We start from the raw sequence: 20,935 nt of genomic DNA, 5'->3' as shown, positions 1-20,935 counted from the left end.
ATATTCGTCAGTGTTTGTTTTATATGATATAATTCTCAGATTTATTGTACTGTTAAAATTGTATGGATCAGAGTACATAAGAGTTTAAAAATCTTTTTTGCTTTTAAATCAACAAGTTAAAAGAAAAAGGCGTACAGGAGATGTAAAAGCAAATTAGTTGTATTCAGTCTGGGAAGTTTGTAAACTTTCATACTGTAAGTTGAGTTCTGTTATTTCTTCAGTTCTATTAGTGAAACTGCCTAATTCATTTACAGGGTTAAAGTTGAAGCCTATCCCAAAAGTATGGAATGTAAAATATAAATCAACCTAGGATAAGGTATCAAGCGTATTAAAGAGCCCCTCATGCACACACCCATATTCACTAATACTGGGTAATTTAAGGTCATAGACACAGACAGAGGATGAGGCTGAGCACACTCCATATAGCCATAGAAAAAAATGACAGCTTTTATCCCCCCAAATTATTTAACTAGTAGGCAGCTGTGTGGCAGAGCAATTAATTCTGCTGCCTCACAGGTTACATTCCCCGGGTTCAAATTTGTTTTCTTCCACATTTTCAAACACATGTAGTTTAGATTAATTGTGGACTATACAGAATAGCCTTATGGATATGTACTTAGTGAGCTCTGCAATAGAGTAGAACCCCATCCAGGATTGTTTCCTCTCTTGCACACATTACTGCCAGGATAGTCTCCAGGCCACCAGTCCCACCCGAAATCCTGAATTGCACACAGGTGTGAAAAAGTATTTGACCCCCTTCTTCTGTTTTGCAGAAGATGCATTATTAGAGAAAGGGAACCAGAGTGGACAGACAACAGTTTTTAAATCATTACTTTCTTTGTTCAAGGCACAATGCTCTCCAACACCACATCACCTACATGAAAAAGTAATTGCACCTATAGTTTTAATACCCGATTGCAAACCTTTCAGCAGCAATAATCACAAAATGACACTCTCTACACTTAGATATCACTGTTTCACATTGCTGTTGAGGAAATTAGGCTGACTCTTCTTTAACTTGGACAGATTGGCCTATTTGCAAGCATAAACAGCTTGTTTCAGATCTTGCCACAGCAACTGAACTTGCATCATGTCAGGACTTTAATTAGGATACTTCAAAGCTTTAATGTTGTTTCTTTTAAAACAAACAATTGTAGACTAACTTGTGTTTTGGGCATTTCTTTTTCGTTACATAACCAAATTACACTTCCGCTCTAAGAATATTCTGATAAGGTGCAGAATTCAGGGTTCCTTTAATAATGGCAAGTCTTCCATGTCCTGCAGCAAAGCATTCCTACCCCTCACCCTAGCATGCTACCCCATAATGTAATTATGATGTTCTTACTTTTGAATGCTGTATTAGCTTAACACCAGACATAGTGGAACTTGCATCATCCAAAGAGTTCTACTTTTGGATTGTCTATAAGAATGTTACTCAGAATGGTTGGACGATTATTTCTTTGCAAAGTAGGGCAAACAGTGATGTTATTCTTGGATGGCAGAGGGTACTGCTGTGCTGCTCTCCCATGAAATCCATTTTTACTCAGTCTAAATGAACACTGACCCTTAAACCAAGGCTTGAAATGCCTGTAATTGTCTGAATGTTCTTCTTGGATCTGTAACTCAAGTAAGACATTTTGGGAGAATGTTTGGTATCTTGCCCTTTCCTAGGAAGATTCATCACTGCTCTAGCTGTTCTGCATTTGAAGATAATGGCTCTCCTCTGATACAATGTAGTCCTAAAGCCTCAAAAATGGCCTTGCAGCCCTTTCCTCATTGGTGAGTTTCAACATTTTTTTTCGCTGATCTCTTCTGAAATTTACTTAATAAAGGAATAGCATTTTTCAACAACCCTCATGATAATCGCTTCACTTTTATGGTAAGGGTCAATACCATAAGGGTGAGGTTTAGATTCAACAGGGCTAACTGCAATCAGCTGTGGCTGTGTTCAGTTAACAGAGTCCAATTATCAATTAACTTTGGTCAGCTGTCTCAGTGAGTAACTAAGGGGACAATTACCTTTTTAGACTGGCAATATGGGTGATTGACAACTTTATTACTAAAATATATTAAGTAGCAATTTAGACCTGGTGTTATATGTTTACTCTAATCTTACATTTTGTCCAAAGATTTGGAACCATTCATTGTGACAAATATAAAATTAAAGGGTATCAGAAAGGGGCATATACTTTTTTAACAACATTTTTAGATATCTAGAAGTAGTTCAAAAAAATCAGTTTAGAAGGACTAGTTTGGCCAATGGAAGGCATGAGATGACGTATGTTTTGTAAGAGGAGTATTTGATGGTGCATCAACTTCCATGGGGGAGGGAGTAGGTTAAGCTTATTAAATATATATTGCACAAAAATTATAACCCAGATATCAAATAACTTAAGCTGACCACTTGTTCAAAGCTCTTTTTACCAGATCGTTTGATTTTACCTAAGCCTTTCATTTAGAAAGGGGAATACATCCTTACCTTGCCTGTCCAAAGCGTTTCATTCTCTGAAATTTGACAGTTTTCATAAAGAAGATCTTACTAATTCACTTACAAATTATTAAAATACTAGTGGTTACCCTTCTCACAAATACAAGGCAAAAAATGGGTCAGAGCAACAAATTGAAATTGGCATAAAAAATCAAAATAAAGCAAAACACAAAACATACTGTACTTAAAAGATAACACTAAATGTATACTAGCTACTGAGAACACAATACTTTTTGTGACACCTACACCTAACCAAATTAACTTCATCAATTAGCAGTGGAATCATTTATCATTGCCTAGCATAAATAACTTGTAGTTAGTTGATAAAAGGTATGACCCATCCTACTCGCTAATGTCCCTCCAACATCTGAAAATCCTCCAATAAATATCTTGCAAAATTTATCTAAGTTAACTTACCCACAATGCAGAAACAAATGTTTGCATAGTTCTGAATAAATTATCCCAGAATGCTTTGTTTAGATGTTTAACATTGGAATGTAACCATACTGTAGACTACCAACACTGTAGTTTAGAAATTCATATTATTTAAAATGCAATAACCGTTCAAAGGAACAATGAAAACAGACTATAAAGATTGGATGATTTATTTATATAAATAATACATACATTTTCAAATATTTAACTGAATTATTTACAATAATATATTATAGAATTATCTGATACTGACTAGAATGAAACTAAAGAAAAACGTTTTCAGTCACTGGTATTGGTTGAGAAAGAGAGCCCATTATAACAAGTTAATAAAAGTTAAATGCAGTCAGTTTTAGGCTGCAGAATTCCACAGACATTTATACGGTTGTCATCATACATCATCTGTAACATCTGTTCAATGTAACAGCAGAAATCAGCAGTTTGTTTTCTAAAGGTTACAGTGTAGCACATTTTGTTTTCAAGTAAGCTCAATAAGACATCTGTGTATGTAATGTAGAATAATATTTCAAAGAAATTAACTTGTAACCACAAGGTCACTGGGTGATATTTTATTATCACTGTGTGATCCTGCAAGCTTTCCTTCATAATGAGTCTACAACAGAAGTTGTTGTACAAAAAATGACTGACTAGGTAATATAATTGCACATAAGCTAAGGGCTATTGTTAATAATATGCACAATAAAATATAAACTCTAATATAAGCAGTACTATATAGTATACAGAGCTGAAATTCTATACTGTTTTCCCATTTTCCAATTCTAGTACTAAGTAGGGGGGTCAATACGGGATGAGGCTCCACTCCATTGTAAGGTACATGTACACAATCACTTACTCACACATGTACAGTATGTGCACACACTGGCATGCATGACAATTTCTTTTAATCTGCTACAGTAGGATAATTTTGTGACCAGTAATGAAGAGTAAATGCAAATGACAATGCATCCCAAGAAAACATCAATGTCAGTCAGTTCATCATAAATTGCCTTGTCCATCTATAATTCTCTGATAAAGCTGTTTAAAATAATACAGACTTTTGATACATTAAAATGATAAAAACAAAAAGCTAATAGAAATAGGAACATTAAGTCTAATTATGTTACAGTTTTAGTTCTAATGGGAGAAATTCGTTGAGAAACAAACAATAGGTTCTGTGACCCTCCAAAGACGAAAACTTAGCAGCCTGAAAAGCCAAACAGTATAAATATCACATGTTCAGCTGTCCATTAAGGTTACCAGAGACCAAAAAAAGCTTTTTAATGTTAAAAGAAAAAAAATGCATTTTTAATGTTATCAAGAAGGAAATTAACAAAATGGGGTGGTGATATAAACATTAATCTGCCAAGTGTGTGTAGCCAACTACATAGCATCAAATGAAACATTATGAAGCAATTCTCTTATTTCACATTATAGGATATTAAGACACATCTTTAAACACATTGTGCATACCAGAAAACATATGTTTGGATATCCTTAATTAAAATATTAAAAGTAATAGTAATATAAATATTTTCTACGGTAAAACAAAAATGGCTTGTAGGAAAATTCTTTCCTGAATTAGAGCTATCACACCATAAAATATTTTAAATGATCTCTGTTATCTGTTTTAGTTAGTGTTATATACAAAGTTACTGCTCAGAAGTAATTTGATTATTTGCAAAAAAAAAAAATATTACAAAAAAATAAATAACAATCACTGTAATATTCTCTTTACTATGTTTCTTTTTCTTTCCATATTTAGGATCAGACAATACAGTGTTTATTCTGCAAAAACAAATAATAATAATAATAATTCATTACATTTATATAGCGTTTTTCTCAGTACTCAAAGCGCTATCCACACAGGGAGGAACCGGGTAGCGAACCCACAATCTTCCAAATGGGAGTTAAGGCAAGGAAATGAATATCTAAATACCTTATTGATCTTCACAAGTTAAATAATTTCATCTGCCTTACTTGCATTATTGTTTATGCTTACAGCATTTTAGATTCAATTAAAAAAAAAAACTGTCAAAAATATCAAAAAAAACAGGCAAGCAAAGATACCTCACAGCAAGAAATAAGATGTACAGCTTCAATGATTGGAAACACTATAGTTCATCTTCCACAAAATCAAAAGCTAATTTGGATGTAACTTTCCAGTTAAGTGCTAAAATACAATAAGTGACTAATGCATATACTGTATTAGTGAAATGTTTAATTTTTTGTTCTCTCCCTCAGGCAGAATTCCTTAGTCTAAAAAGAAAAATGCAGTAATTTTGCCTTGTAGTGTTTCTCACAGTGACAATAAGGGTCATAAATTCAAGTCACTTTTTTAGAATGTTCTTTATTCTGTCTTTGTTACTACATGAACATGTAATGTGTATTAGTTACCTTTTTCCCCCAGTAATTAAGCTAAAAATAGTATAGTAACATTATAAAGCCAAGGGACATTAGCTTACCACATTGCTTCACAAGCAGTAACTGACATGATTGTAACTGGATATAAAAATGCAAGGTGTCTGAACTCCATTTTTCTCTATATCTTGCTTACAGTAACTACATGATTGTAGAAAAAAAAGAATTTAAATAATCTAGTTGCCAGTGCAGGTTGTTTGTTTATAGTGTCTATTCTTCAAAAATGTAATTTTGTTCACGAATATGTAGGAATAAAACACAAAAGTGTTAATATACTGATTGAGCTGATTATATCAGGTTTACATTCTTGATGAAAACTTTCACCATTATCCATTGTCATAAGTACAATTGTTAGAAGCAAGAAAAACAGTTAAAAGTAAGTAATATTTTTGATTTAGATTCTTATTCAGTCATCAGGCATTTTAGCAAAGCAAACAGTGCCCAAACCAACACTGAAATTATATTCGGTATATGTGGAAAACTGCATACCATGTATCTATTTACATTATAAAAATAGCAAAGAGCTACACCATCTGTATCAGTTACACTATTTATATTTTTATTAACAAAAATATTATAACAGATAAAACTTTAAAGCACACATGAAATAACATTTCAGTTTAGTGGGCTAAACTGCAATAGTAATCAGGAACTGAAATGTTTTCCAGAGACACTGTATATTCATTTCTTGATATACCAGAGTTATATGGCGATTAAATCAACATATATGAAGGACAAAACCATATTTGAAGGTAAAAACAGCAAAACTACAAACCAGTAGACATTCTCAGATTCCTTCAATCTGACGCCTGACTTTGTTTTCTGCTCGTCTGTCCAAAGCCCGCTGTCGGATGAGGACAATAAAAGCAAAGATCGTACCCAAAGAAATTACACAGCCTTCAAATTTCCAAAATTTTAGCTCCTCTGCTGACACAGAGCGGCAACTAAAAAAGAAAACAAATATTTTATACTTCAAATAAGCATGCCAAGTTCCATAGTAATATACACAGACCTGAATTTTCTAAATTATAGTGTGCATTTTCTGTGTTACAGATTTATTTTTGCTACAATAAACATTACAATATGTTATGCAACAGGCAGGTATCACATGAGATACAGAAGGTAGCACTACACTAAACCACCAGTAAAACAGAGGTATACAGTATCACTTTGTACAGAATGATGCTAGTGGTTCGTCATGTCATTTGGACAATAAGGGAGCAAGTAAAGTTCTGTCTATCTAAGGGGCATAAATACTGTGCATTCAAAACCATCCAGACATGTTTAAAGCCATCTGCCGATACTAAAACACAGACCAAGGCCAAAAAATTACATGAGATGTTAACATTATATTATTATATCTCCAGTAAAACTTGATTATTCTCTTTAAGATAATCAGGAAAAAAAAAATAAAAGGAAAAAAGTGTAAGGAATGAATAATAATAGTTTCCTGTAACTCTAAATTATTGCTTTGTAAAGGCCAGGAATGCATTTCCTATTACACAATGCATGAAGAACTGATTCCACTCAGTATGATCTTATACATAACACAAAAATAAAACTGTTTAAACATGCTAGAATTTTTAAATTTAAATACTTTAATTTCAGCTGGCTGGACATGAATCACAATTTTAAATCCTCTCTCTATATTTTTTAAAATTATGATATAAATATCCAATGAATCAACAAATGATATAGCCATAAAAATACGTTTCTTGCTCAGAGAACAGTCTAACCATTATAACAAAATTTATTTCACAAACATACCTATCAGCTAGAAAAAAAAATTCAAAACTGATGCAGCTGAGTTGTATGTATTTCTCTTGACTATCTGAACTTGCAGTGGCATTTCAGCACACCTCTCCATTTAAAAATGATATTTTTCATGAACTACAACTCCAGTCATAAAACATTGAAAGCAAAATTTCCTCCATTCTCCCTGATAGGGCAGAATAAGCATTTTCAGAATAGAGCCAAATACACACATCACATTTTATTCTTCTCTTGGTGGCCATACTACTCTGTTCCTTTGAGAAAGTAACAGCACAGGAGAAATCTGTACAACGTTGAGCAAGACAGAATAGAGTAAAGGATGCATATGTCTGCTTCACTATATTAAGGATTCAATTACAATGAATAAACTACAAATTAGTAATGAATATACAGTATCTACACAACATCACAAAATCAAATTAGATCAGATACCCCCTTCACTGTCTATCACTTTCTACTTTCTTGTGGCACCACATGCCACAGTGGGGGTATCTGTGCAAGAGTAAAGGTGTCCCTTTTTGTGCCATCTAAGTGTAAAAAGTGGGCATCTACACTGTTTCACCATTTTTGTTCTTATTTTTTATGTCTTCCTTCTAGATCTCATAAACATGAGTGCAAGTGAGTTTATGCTGCATAAGTTAAGGCTGTACTGCAGGTTATTTTGTTTTTTTTAAATGCATCCCAAATCAAAGAAATTATGTGTTATCCCTTAAAATCTAAACCATTAGTCTAGTGTTTAGGAACATAAAAATATACTGGATAATTAAAAAACATATTTTCCCTTTTCACTGTTATCACCCAACCTCAAACTTTAATGGCATTTTTTTCCAAATACTTGTCTTTTTATCATACAGATAAACTCAGAGATGAATTTCTCTTTTTTGACTTTGTCCTGAAACTTTAAAAATACCCCTGACAATTAAAAGTGTCTCTCAACAATGGTTTTCTTATTCTTCACCTCCAGATCATTCATACTGCATCTATTCTTTGTTCTGTATTAAACAAATTCTCTATAAATAGTTTTTCAACTCCAACAAATAAACATAACAGGGCGGCACGGTGGCGCAGTGGGTAGCGCTGCTGCCTCGCAGTTGGGAGATCTGGGGACCTGGGTTCGCTTCCTGGGTCCTCCCTGCGTGGAGTTTGCATGTTCTCCCTGTGTCTGCGTGGGTTTCCTCCGGGCGCTCCGGTTTCTTCCCACAGTCCAAAGACATGCAGGTTAGGTGGATTGGCGATTCTAAATTGGCCTTAGTGTGTGCTTGGGTGTGTTTGTGTGTGTCCTGCGGTGGGTTGGCACCCTGCCCAGGATTGGTTCCTGCCTTGTGCCCTGTGTTGGCTGGGATTGGCTCCAGCAGACCCCCGTGACCCTGTGTTCGGATTCAGCGGGCTGGCAAATGGATGGATGGATGGGTTTGGGATTTTAATCTAATAAGTTTGTTTTCAATGCTAGACTATTATATTGCACTATTCATCTGTCACCTAAGAATAATAAATTACAAAAATTCCATGCAACAGATTGAATGGAGTACAGAATGGCCCTTTGTATCTACACCATTTCCTTTTTGTTGCGTCTGTTCTCTAATATCAGTATACACATCAGTGAAAACCAAGTCTATTCTCTGTCATTTTGTAACTGAAATTTACCTTAGTAAAAGTGGATATGTTTTAGGTATTTTATGCTGGAAAGCATTACAGGAATCAGCTTGAATTCGGAATCAACTTAATGTTTCAGACAAATTATATTTTATACTCCTAAAAATGCAGTCGTGATGCAACACACATTTATCAGCCAAATTATAGTACACACAATTGCTGAAAGCCTCACTACTTATTTTTGCATGTAATACATTTTAACTTTATTCCGAATGCAGCCATTTATGTTTATATTTTGCAATGTTGTTTGTTATTTAATAGTATAAACAATGGTCTCTATATAATATTCCATCTAACGAACAAGCCAGCCTCTTGAACTTCATAACTTTTTATTTCTCTGTAGTATCCAAATGACACCAACACATCTTTTAACGTATAATTTTCATGAATGATCTGAACTGTTAAGGGCACAAAAAATACAAAACCAATTCTTTTTAGGCATGTATTATTCTAATCGATATTTTTATTAGTACGGTATTATTCCTGCAATGAAAACTGAGAGTCTCATGTCATATCACTACTGTATATCCAGGATTTATACTTTTCAAAACTACACATTCTGCTATTTTCTAAATAGTAAAGGCATAGTCTGTGGTGGGTTGGCACCCTGCCCCGGATTGGTTCCCTGCCTTGTGCCCTGTGTTGGCTGGGTTTGGCTCCAGCGGACCCCCGTGACCCTGTGTTCGGATTCAGCGGGTTGGAAAATGGATGGATGGATGGATAAAGGCATAGTTCATTTTAGCGGAAAAAAAATATTTTACATACAGTCAGTCAGAAAACCAAAAGATTAAAAGTAGTCATTATCTGGAATGCTTTTAAGTTAATTTATCTCACCAAACATCCTGCATAGTTACCTCAAAATACAAATTAGCCTGTATTATCTGTATTACTGCTCCATCTTGTGGTAATAGTCGGTATTATTTAAAACTATGAAAAACACATGCTCTATTGCCCAGAGTTAACATGTTGTATTAAGAAAAACACTCTCTGGTATATACCAATTTTTTTTTTTTCTTTATTTCGTCTTATACGATTTCTCGTATTAGAAATTTATTAGTTTTCGCATACCCCTTGGGGTTAGAGCGCAGGGTCAGCCATTGTACAGCGCCCCTGGAGCAATTACAGGTTAAGGGTCTTGCTCAAGGGCCCAGCAGAGTAGGATCTCTTTTGGCAATGACGGGGATTCGAACCGGCAACCTTCTGGATACCAGCGCAGATCCTTAGCCTCAGAGCCACCACTCCGCCCCTAAAATTTTGTCCAACTGTCCATGTTTGTAGGCTTACATTATGTATTTTATCTGAAAGCTTAATATGTAAATTAATGCAGATTTAATTTTTTACTTTACTAAAAATAAAAAATGTAACATGAAAACATAATACAAGATAATGTTTAGATCACAGCGAGATTCAGCTAATACATACATACATTCTTTTTCTGATTGCAATTTAAAAATCTCACAAATTTCCAGATGACATATTAACACTGGCAAAAGCAAACTTTTCTAAGAGAACCTAAAAATACTTTGTTTTGTAAGCAACAAAAGCTACTAAATCACAGGTAGCTGACTAAGAGAACGTGCACTGTCTATCACCACACATTCAACAGTAAAATAATATTAAGACTTCAGCAGCCTAAAATGAATGTCAGGAAATACAGAAAGTTATTTTTCCCCCATTCAATATACACAGAATTAATGTCGAAGGCACACAAAATACCTACCGGCAAGTAATAACATTTTTAGTTACAAAAAATTAAAAAATTAGTCTAAATCCATAAGGCAAATACAGGCCCACACTGTTTTCTCTTTAACTGTAAGGATAGTAAAATAAAATTTTACAAGAAATTTAATGAAAGTAAAATATTCACACTTACTTTCTGTATTCATCCTGACCCAACTTACAGTTGATTTTTTCAACAAATCCAGAAATTTTGCATTCCAATTCTGTTTTCTAAAAAAATGATTTGGTGAGTTATATATTTTCCACATTAACTAAATATGAATAAATATGAATCATATTAACCAATATTAAATGTAGAAATCATAAATATGAAACAATAGGATACATTATATGAATTGAAACTTATCTAAATTAAAATAAAAAACAATATTAACTAATTTAATTCTTCAATTTCAAAAAATTTATAAGATCTAAGTTTCTATTATAAGCCAGAGCAGCATCAGTAATTAGTAATTAAGTAAAACTAGCAATAACGGTAGCTGCTTTTTCAATATTATACGGTATGTATTGAAAGAGCAGCAGGACTTTTCAGTTGTATTAAGTTAATTTATATTAAATTTTAAATAAAATGCACAATTCCCACAATCCTGTGCTGAAGTTCGCATAAGGGTTTTTTTTTCTTAGTTAAACCACTGGCTATCATTGTGCACAATAAACTAAAAATATCCAGCCAACCATTCAATAACCTTGCTTTATCCAGTAAAAGGTCACAAACAGTCTACCTGTTTTAGCCGCTCACAAGCCCATTGAGTTTGGATTTTCCAGTCAAATAAGAACATCTGTTTGGACTATGTGAGGAAACGTGTGAAAATACAAGGAAGATCGAAAATTTATCACTAAATGCTAGCCATGAGGGGTTCAAATCAAGCTTCATAAGATAGGAGTTAATAATGCTAAGCAATGATCCACCTTGCCACTCATGTGAATATGTACCTTTTGATAATCTGAGCATTCAAAACATTCCTGCTGCACTGTGAACTCTTCTGTCTCCCAACAAGGCCTTGAAAGTTGAGCACTTGCTGTTGCAAGAGAAAAAAAAGTTATACATCTACATGCCATACATACATACATACACATATATATATACATACATACATACATACATGTAAAATGGTTTCAAATGCCTTTAAAGAACAAAATGTAATCTAAAATAAATATTAAACAAGTAAATCTCTCTATTATAATAAAAAGATCCTGGGACGAGACGTGACTTTTTCAGAGAGATACTTTCACTTCCCACGAGACGAGACTTTGTGCCAAGAGGTTTAACAATGCCCGGGGCCGGAAATAAAAGACAAAGAGTAGATGAAAAGTAGAACGTCATAAAGAATTCAAAAATGGTGGCACGATACACATGCAGAGCAGGTTAGAGATAATTAAAGTACTAAAGTCTCGAATGTCTCAAAAAAATGATAGTAAAGATCGCATTTGCGCAAACAAATGGAAATTATTACTCTGTGAAATAACAGAACAGTGAAAAGAGATTGAATATATTGTTTGGATGTTAACTTTAAGTCGGAGACTTGTAGATTGTCTAATTCATGTTGCCATCAGGGAATAGTAGTGTTTCTTCCAAATGAATAGGTGTATCCATGAGAATTAAAAGATTTGTTGCTTGGCGAAAGTGAAATCCACATACTTCAGCGGCAGAGATGTGAAGTGGCTGGTGCGTAGCGCAGGCTGGAGGGATTGGCTAGCAAATCGAGTAGGGGGCGAAGCCCCCTAGTATATTCAAAACAGCAAAACTACTAAATTTTAACAATGTCGGTTTCCCTGGAAATCATTTTTTATTAGTCTGGCCCATTATGATGTAGCTGTTTGTGAAAATATGCTGCGATGGGCTGGCACTCACCCAAGATTGCTTCGTACCTTGCACTCAGCTCCAATAACCATAACCTTAATAAAGCAGTACAAATATTGGGTAAACTGGTACCCAGTTATTTTAACACTTGGATATTACTCTTAACTTTTCCCACATCAGCTAGTTGGTATTTACAGTACTTGTTTCATGTATTAGTTATAATCTTAATTTCCACTAAAACATATCTACAACTTATATGTAAATTTTTTGATTAAAAACTGCATTTTTACTACAAAATTCTCCCTTAAAGAGCTACAACAGGGGTAAATAAACTTCTAAGCTTTGTTGTATTACAATGTATTTATATTACCTGTATATATGTAATAGTTTTGTCTGTAATGGAATAAATACAAAGTAAAATGTTCATGTGATGTACAGCCGATTTATCTGCTCAACTGACCATTTTTTTCCACATGACTTACATATGATCAATAATATACTGGGTATCAGAAAATTGTATTGATTCCAAAGTGGGTCAAGCTGTGAGAGGCTTCATTGGGGATATAGATTTAATCTGACTGTGAAAACGAGATACTCTGTTTATAAAATGGCTATTAATATTTTTGAAATAGTAATATTTTGTTACTATCAGCTTAAAACCAAAACTAATTTGACTTTCTAAACATGTGTAACACAAAATGTAACCAAATGTAAAAATAGAAAAATAGATTGGATACGCGTACATACAAAAACATCTTAGTAGATCCATCCATCCACCCATCCATCCATTATCCAACCTGCTATATCCTAATTACAGGATCACGAGGGTCTGTTGGAGCTAATCCCAGCCAACACAGGGTGTAAGGCAGGAAACAAACCCCGGGCAGGGCACCAGCCCACTGCAGATCTTAGTAGATGTAGCTGTGAATTCATTTTGGAAAAATTAATAGCATCACACACACACACACCAGGTTAACAGCCCTCCACCTTAATTCAAATACTGTATAGTATTGTCTCAGAACAAAAATAAATTACTGAAATCTTCTCAAGAATCAAGTTGCCTTACAAATGTAAGATAAGGTCAGCCAACAGCTACTCTCAAAACCATGCAGGCTTTTAGCATCAGCCCTACTCAAGCTGTTTGTCACTCCGATATTCCAAACTTTCATAACTTTTAAGAAACATGGGAGGGTGGAAAGAGGAGGCATTACTCGCCGATTGAAAAACAAAAACACTGCACTTTGTCTTATTTTTCAGGTATGCACAATACCAATGTGGTTATTCTGAAGGAAACACAATAGCACTACTTTCTTATACAAATTAGACACAGATGCATGGAAGTGTGATTTCTAGGACATTTGTCATTGCAATGTTTGTGATTTTCTTTAATTTTAATTAAAAAACACCGCCCAGAGGGAACAGGCAAACTTCAAAAAGACAGCCAGGTTTACAAAAATCAAAACTGATTATTTGGAATTTTCAAGCAACAGTACTAACAACTACTCTATCATGAAGTCTTAAAAGTATTATTCTCAACACCAAAAATACTTACTGTATTTGTATTCCCTTTGTTTTGCAGGTGCTCCAATACTGAATCTGAAAAATAAACAGTGATTATAGTATCTTATTACCTAGTGATGAATATACTAATTCAAAACAGCTTGTTCAAAATGTTACAAAACCACAACACATACACTACAGTACATGTCTAGCAAGTCTTATTGATTTTTTGGAATAATCAGATGGTCTGCCAAAACAATTACTACAGTATGAATAGATTACTTTAAAAAGCAAATAAATCTCAACAATGTTACAAAGAGTAATGGTTGCCATGATGCTTAGTAAATGTAGGCAACTCAAAAAGGAATGATTAATATTAACTTGTTGGACTCAATGATATAATACATTAACAAATTTTAAGTCCACACATTCATAGAAACAAGCTTAATTATTCTGGATCAAAGTAATGTCTAGCATCTAATTTTAGATTTCAGGAACGTAGTTTCAAAAGTTGTCAAAAGTCTTAAAATTAACTCTATTAACCTAGAAATTACTTCCTAAATGAATTTTAGGAAGTATTAAATTTTTAAATTTGTGAATTTTCCCTTGGAATTAATAAAGTATCTATCTATCTATCTAAACATCAATAACTGCACGGTAAATGTCACTATTTATAATGAACTTAAGTGACTTGCAAAAGTAGGTTAAATAATGATTTACAAACTTTAAATGATATATTACTAGCTAGAACACCCAATACTTACTCTCTTTCATAAATTCCCACTTTGTATATACTGTAATTTACAGTGTTTTGTGCTATTACATATTTGCTGAACTTTAAAAAAAAATTAATGATTATTAGTTGATAATAGAATATCTAGTAATTGATAAAGTGGTTCGCTTATACAGTAATAATGGCAGTGTCACATGACAGGAGCTGAAATGGAATACCACAACATACAGTAAATTATAGTAATAAAACAAAGGAAAAAAAAGGCCTATTAAAGGTTACAACATTTTCGAAAGACTCTAGGTAAAGGAGGTAATGGACACTGAAACAGGTGAAAAAGTGGCATCATTTATCACATATTTGGAAGCTGAACGTGTCTGTGTCACTTCATCACCTGTCCCAAATTTGCCCCCATTATTTTCACCGTGAATGCACATTAACAAATCTCACAAAAGAGAATGACATAAACATACTGTATTTATGCTAACAAAAGTTGTGAATAATGGAAGGAGTGGTTTAAATTTATTTTCACGTTCCCCCTTAGAAAACAATAGCCTATGATATACAGTTGTGCTTGAAAGTTTGTGAACCCTGTAGAATTTTCTATATTTCTACATAAATATGACCTAAAACATCATCAGATTTTCACTCAAGTCCTAAAAGTAGGTAAAGAGAAACCAGTTAAACAAATGAGACAAAAATATTATACTTGGTCATTTATTTATTGAGGAAAATGATCGAATATTACATATTTGTGGGTGGCAAAAGTATGTGAACCTCTAGGATTAGCAGTTAGTTTGAAAGTGAAATTTGAGTCAGGTGTTTTCAATCAATGGGATGACAATCAGGTGTGAGTGGGCACCCTGTTTTATTTAAAGAACAGGGATCTATCAAAGTCTGCTCTTCACAACACATGTTTGTGGAACTGTATCATGGCACGAACAAAGGAGATTTCTGAGGACCTTAGAAAAAGAGTTGTTGATACTCATCAGGCTGGAAGGGGTTACAAACCCATCTCTAAAGAGTCTGGACTCCACCAATCCACAGTCAGACAGATTGTGTACAAATGGAGGAAATTCAAGACCATTGTTACCCTCCCCAGGAGTGGTCGACCAACAAAGATCACTCCAAGAGCAAGGCGTATAATAGTCGGCGAGGTCACAAAGGACCCCAGGGTAACTTCTAAGCAACTGAAGGCCTCTTTCACATTGGCATGAGTCCACCATCAGGAGAACACTGAACAACAAAAAAAAACAAAACATTGCTGCTCGTCTGCAGTTTGCCATAGATCACGTGGACAAACCAGAAGGCTATTGGAAGAATGTTTTGTGGACGGATGAGACCAAAATAGAACTTTTTGGTTTAAATGAAAAGCATTATGTTTGGAGAAAGGAAAACACTGCATTCCAGCATAAGAACCTTATCCCATCTGTGAAACATGGTGGTGGTGGTAGTATCATGGTTTTGGCCTGTTTTGCTGCATCTGGGCCAGGACGGCTTGCCTTCATTGATGGAACAATGAATTCTTAATTATATCAGAGAATTCTAAAGGAAAATGTCAGGACATCTGTTCATGAACTGAATCTCAAGAGAAGGTGGGTCATGCAGCAAGACAACGACCCTAAGCACACAAGTCGTTCTACCAAAGAATGGTTAAAGAAGAATGAAGTTAATGTTTTGGAATGGCCAGGTCAAAGTCCTGACCTTAATCCAATCGAAATGTTGTGGAAGGACCTGAAGCGAGCAGTTAATGTGAGGAAACCCACCAACAACCCAGAGCTGAAGCTGTTCTGTACGGAGGAATGGACTAAAATTCCTCCAAGCCGGTGTGCAGGAATAATCAACAGTTACCGGAAACGTTCAGTTGCAGTTATTGCTGCAAAGGGGGGTCACACCAGATACTGAAAGCAAAGGTTCACATATTTTTGCCACTCACAAATATGTAATATTCGATCATTTTCCTCAATAAATAAATGACCAAGTATAATATTTTGTCTCATTTGTTTAACTGGTTTCTCTTTATCTACTTTTAGGACTTGAGTGATAATTTGATGATGTTGTAGGTCATATTTATACAGAAATATAGAAAATTCTAAAGGGTTCACACACTTTCAAGCACAACTGTAGCTTATGACACAATAAATGTGATTACTGAATTTCAGTCTCCATGTATCCTGTGAGAATCCACATTTGTTTTTAAAAAAACATGCTGTCAATGTTGAAATTATTTTCTACATTGATCATTGATGATATACAGCTTTTAGCAGTTTTTAAAACATTTTGTCATTCAGATAGTATAAGTCAGAAATATATTTGTCTTCCAATGATGCTAAATGTGGTACAGTGGTCTCCAAACATTCCTTGATATCTTATTTTTCAAGAAGCGTATGGTAATCCAACTCAAATACCCACTTGATGTGAAAATTGTATTTCAAATATTTTAAAAAAATCGAACAAATATACCAATTATAGTTTTTATTTCAAGGTTTTTCTTTAAGAGAGATCATTTTAAACATATTCATACAAATTTCTTCTTTAAAATTTTTCCTTTGCCCACCTTTATACTTTCAAGAACTCAAAGGTATGACTCCAAAGATATAACTGTGTTGACCAACATGTGAATATAATTTTCTTCTACTATACTGTAGTTTGTTTTAAGCTGTAAGACTTAGCAAAACAAAATAATAAAACTTGTCACTTGTAAAGGCAAGCATGAAAACTACTTTAAAAGTCTGCATGTACAGTCTAGTAAAACACAAAAATTAATCCTGAAATGATATATCCGTATGTGCACTTGTGACTCATTACTTAAAATATTTGCAATTCTTTCCATCACTTCTCAAGAACAAGATATGGGAAAATTCAGAGTAGAGCTAAAAAGCACATTCAGGGACTGAAGGGAGTATCCATCCATCCATCCATTTTCCAACCCGCTGAATCCGAACACAGGGTCACGGGGGTCTGCTGGAGCCAATCCCACCCAACACAGGGCAGGAACCAATCCCGGGCAGGGTGCCAACCCACCGCAGGACACACACAAACACACCCACACACCAAGCACACACTAGGGCCAATTTAGAATCGCCAATCCACCTAACCTGCATGTCTTTGGACTGTGGGAGGAAACCGGGAGCGCCCGGAGGAAACCCACTTAGACACGAGGAGAACATGCAAACTCCACGCAGGGAGGACCCGGGAAGCGAACCCAGGTCCCCAGGTCTCCCAACTGCGAGGCAGCAGCGCTACCCACTGTGCCACCGTGCCGCCCCTGAAGGGAGTATATTATTCAAAAAGATTAATAAAGCTAAATGACTTTAGATGAAACAAAACGAGAGATTGAGAATGAACTGGAGGACTACAGTACTAAAGATGAAGGCAAACTTGAAAATATGATTTCCTCAGTTGCATGCTCAAATGTCATCTGGTTTACTATTTTATGTAAATTTTGAAAAATATTTTTCACATAAAATAATAAATATACAGAAGTACCAGGAGACCTTTCAATCCATTATTATAATATGGAAACTATGTTAACAGGAAGTGACAGCACCACTGGGTCCAATTTTGGTTTCTTATAATCTAGTAACAATAGATTTAGACTAGTCCTCTAAATATATTACAAACATGGTCAAGGTGGACTGCAATAAAAATCTTAGACTCTGGAGTTAGAATGAACACATACTGTATAGAAAAAAAAAAAGTCTTACCTAAAATCTGAGCAAATTAAACTCCATCCAATCCACATGAAGGGCAATAACTGGAATGAACCTAACGTCATTATTTCCTATTCTCCAGTCTTTAGTGCTGAGTATGTTTTGGCTGTAAAAAAAAATGTACATAATACATTTACCATAAACCATAAAATATATGTTTAATGATGGCATGGTCGGACTTTTGTATGTGCTAATCTGGACCACAGCACAGGGCCCCTCATGATACAGGGGCCCTGAAATTAATCAAGGTGTATTTAAAAATGTTTGTTGTTTTTTCAGACAAATATTCTTGCAGCTAGACTAGCCATTCCAGATCACTTTAACACTTTACCATTATCCCTGAGTTAACTCATACACCACTAGTCGCACACACAGAGTATATGCATCTCCAGTGAACTGTAGGGAGTGACGGAGGATGGCAGATGGAAGACAGTCAGAAGACCTGAATACAGACTGTAGGAATTTAAAGTATACGATTGAAAAAGTGATCTGTCAAGTTCATTGAGAGCATATAGCAATGATTATTCATAATTGGGCAACTCTGACCCCACTTCAGAATTGTTGAATGTGTGTGGTTTCTGAGCAAAATGTTGTTGTTGACAAATCATATGGTTTGGAGAGATACTTTTGCAAATATACAATACAAACTGTACCTGGTACAATTACTGAGTCGGCAGTATCTCTATTGAGCAACGGGTAAAATTTATTGGTAGTGGACAAAAGTGTCCAGAGTCTTCAAACTGGTGAAAGACTAAACCAGTTGCTTTTTTTCCCCTTTTATTCTTTATATTTTGTATATTTATTTTAATTTTCATATTTTCTTAATTTTTAACCTCAGCTGAAAATACTTGATATTGTTAAAAAAAAACAGATGCCAGAATTATGTCTTTGAATATTTTTTCCTCACTCTCACCTTCTCCATCTCTTTTAAAAAGGATAGATAGATAAAGGTTCGGATACAGTTTGTTTTTAATATTTGGCACATACTGGGCTTTGATGGCTGCCAAGTAAACTCCTAAGCTTTGATATTGCATATTCTGTACCCGCCTGTTACTCATAATCTCTGAAGTTCTTTCTTTGTTTTTGCTGCTGTCAACACACCTATTGCATACTATCATAGTACTTGTTTTTGTGTATTGCCTAATAAAGGTTATAGGCGACTACTATGCTGTGACATCACATGTCTAGTTCCCCTCTCCCCATCCCGAGTTCAGCAAGGTGGGTCCTGAACAACGATTTAAGTCTTAGCTCCCCTTGCCCCCAAGTACACTCTTGAATGTGAGCAAACAGAAAATGCGCAAAAATAAGTTGCGTTCTGAATGACACATGAGCTTCGCGATGTGACAGCACGTGCAGCACTATGGTAACGCTACATTACTTCTGGCAAGACGACACTTCAATATTCCCCGGTTACTGTATTCATTTCACTGCTGGGTAGAGCCAGAGATATTTGTTAAAGTACTAATTTTATTTTCAGTTAACCTTAGACTAAATTTATATACGCGCACATTACAATGTCCAAAATAATGTACACAGATACAAAAATAATAGCTGACGTGATGCAAAAAGTTTCGTAGTTGTGAATTCTACTTGGCTAAACATTTCCAACAGCTACAATGAGACCAAAAAAAAATTCTACAGTGCGATCAAACTTACATCAATGAGGACTTCCTGGCCGATTGTTTCTGCTGTGGTTGCAGTAAGTGATTTTCTCGCACACATTTTCAAAGTAAATTAACATAGTTCTAAAATATCAATTACGTTCCATTGAAGTATTCACATGTTTAAATATAAGCGTTAGCCGTATCACTGCAACGCTTCTCTTTCTATTGATATTACGTCAACGCCTGCCGTTATTGCTGACGTATAAGATGATTGTAATGTTTTAGCAGCCAATCCACATTCAAGAAGAAGGGGCCGTGCCTAACTCGACCAGTCGCGAAGGGAGAGAGGTGGGAACGGCGCTTTCTTTCTTGCGTCAGAGGTCCACCCTTTGATGGGATTGGGTGAGGACAGGCGTGGGGAGGAGTTGAAGCCCGTTCACAACGCGTATCATAGAGTTAAAAGTGTCACATGCGCGGTTTAATTTTGAGATACTGTATTTAAATTTTAAGAGGAGAAATTCAGGTGACCATCCTTCCATTTTCTACCCGCTTACTTAAAGATCAGTAGTAATGGAGAAGAAAAGCAAGGAAAAATTAAACTTATTCATAAGTGCACGCCATTATGTCACATCAGAGACTAGGCAGTGGAGATTGTTGACAGTAGTAAATATCTGGGTAAAATCATAGACTCAAAATTGACTTTTAATAAAAATCGCCATCTGCAAAAAGAGACAGCAGCACCTTTACTATTTAAAGAAACTAAGTATTTTTATTGTGAGTCCTACTATTACATCACTGTTTTGTAAGTCTTGTATTGAGTCTGTCCAGATAACATACCTGTGGAAGCATGAAGATGTTTAGGAGATATGACAGTGGAGTTTTCAACCAGATTGTTTAATGCAGTCTTGGAAAGTGAGAGGATGCCAGTGGACTGGAGAAGTGTACTTTTACTGATTTTTAAGAATAAAGGTAATGTGCAGAGCTGTAGTAACTACAAGGGGATAAAATTGATGAGCCACAGCATGAAGTTATGGAAAGAGTAGTGATGATTAGTGAGCACCAGTATGGTTCAATATCAGGAAA

General features: G+C 34.9%; 2 protein-coding genes across 3 annotated transcripts in view; one reads left to right on the top strand and one right to left on the bottom strand.

The window, feature by feature from the left end:
* The window catches only part of c7h5orf63 (chromosome 7 C5orf63 homolog), a 389,765-nt gene that overhangs the window by 219,645 nt on the left and 149,185 nt on the right, over nt 1–20,935 (top strand). The window lies entirely within an intron of this gene.
* On the bottom strand, nt 3,073–20,119 carry LOC114654595 (protein JTB-like). Its single transcript, XM_028805219.2, has 6 exons — nt 19,905–20,119; nt 18,243–18,354; nt 13,858–13,901; nt 11,438–11,523; nt 10,638–10,714; nt 3,073–6,282 (listed from the first exon to the last, which is right to left on the bottom strand). Exons 2-6 carry the CDS (start codon nt 18,311–18,313, stop codon nt 6,126–6,128), a joined length of 435 nt encoding a protein of 144 aa, XP_028661052.2. The 5' UTR covers nt 18,314–18,354; nt 19,905–20,119; the 3' UTR covers nt 3,073–6,125.

This window comes from Erpetoichthys calabaricus, chromosome 7, assembly GCF_900747795.2.
Source record: "Erpetoichthys calabaricus chromosome 7, fErpCal1.3, whole genome shotgun sequence".
Taxonomy (NCBI): Eukaryota; Metazoa; Chordata; class Cladistia; order Polypteriformes; family Polypteridae; genus Erpetoichthys; species Erpetoichthys calabaricus.
The sequence above is the reverse complement of the archived record's forward strand: the minus strand, read 5'-3'. Positions and strand labels throughout refer to the sequence as shown.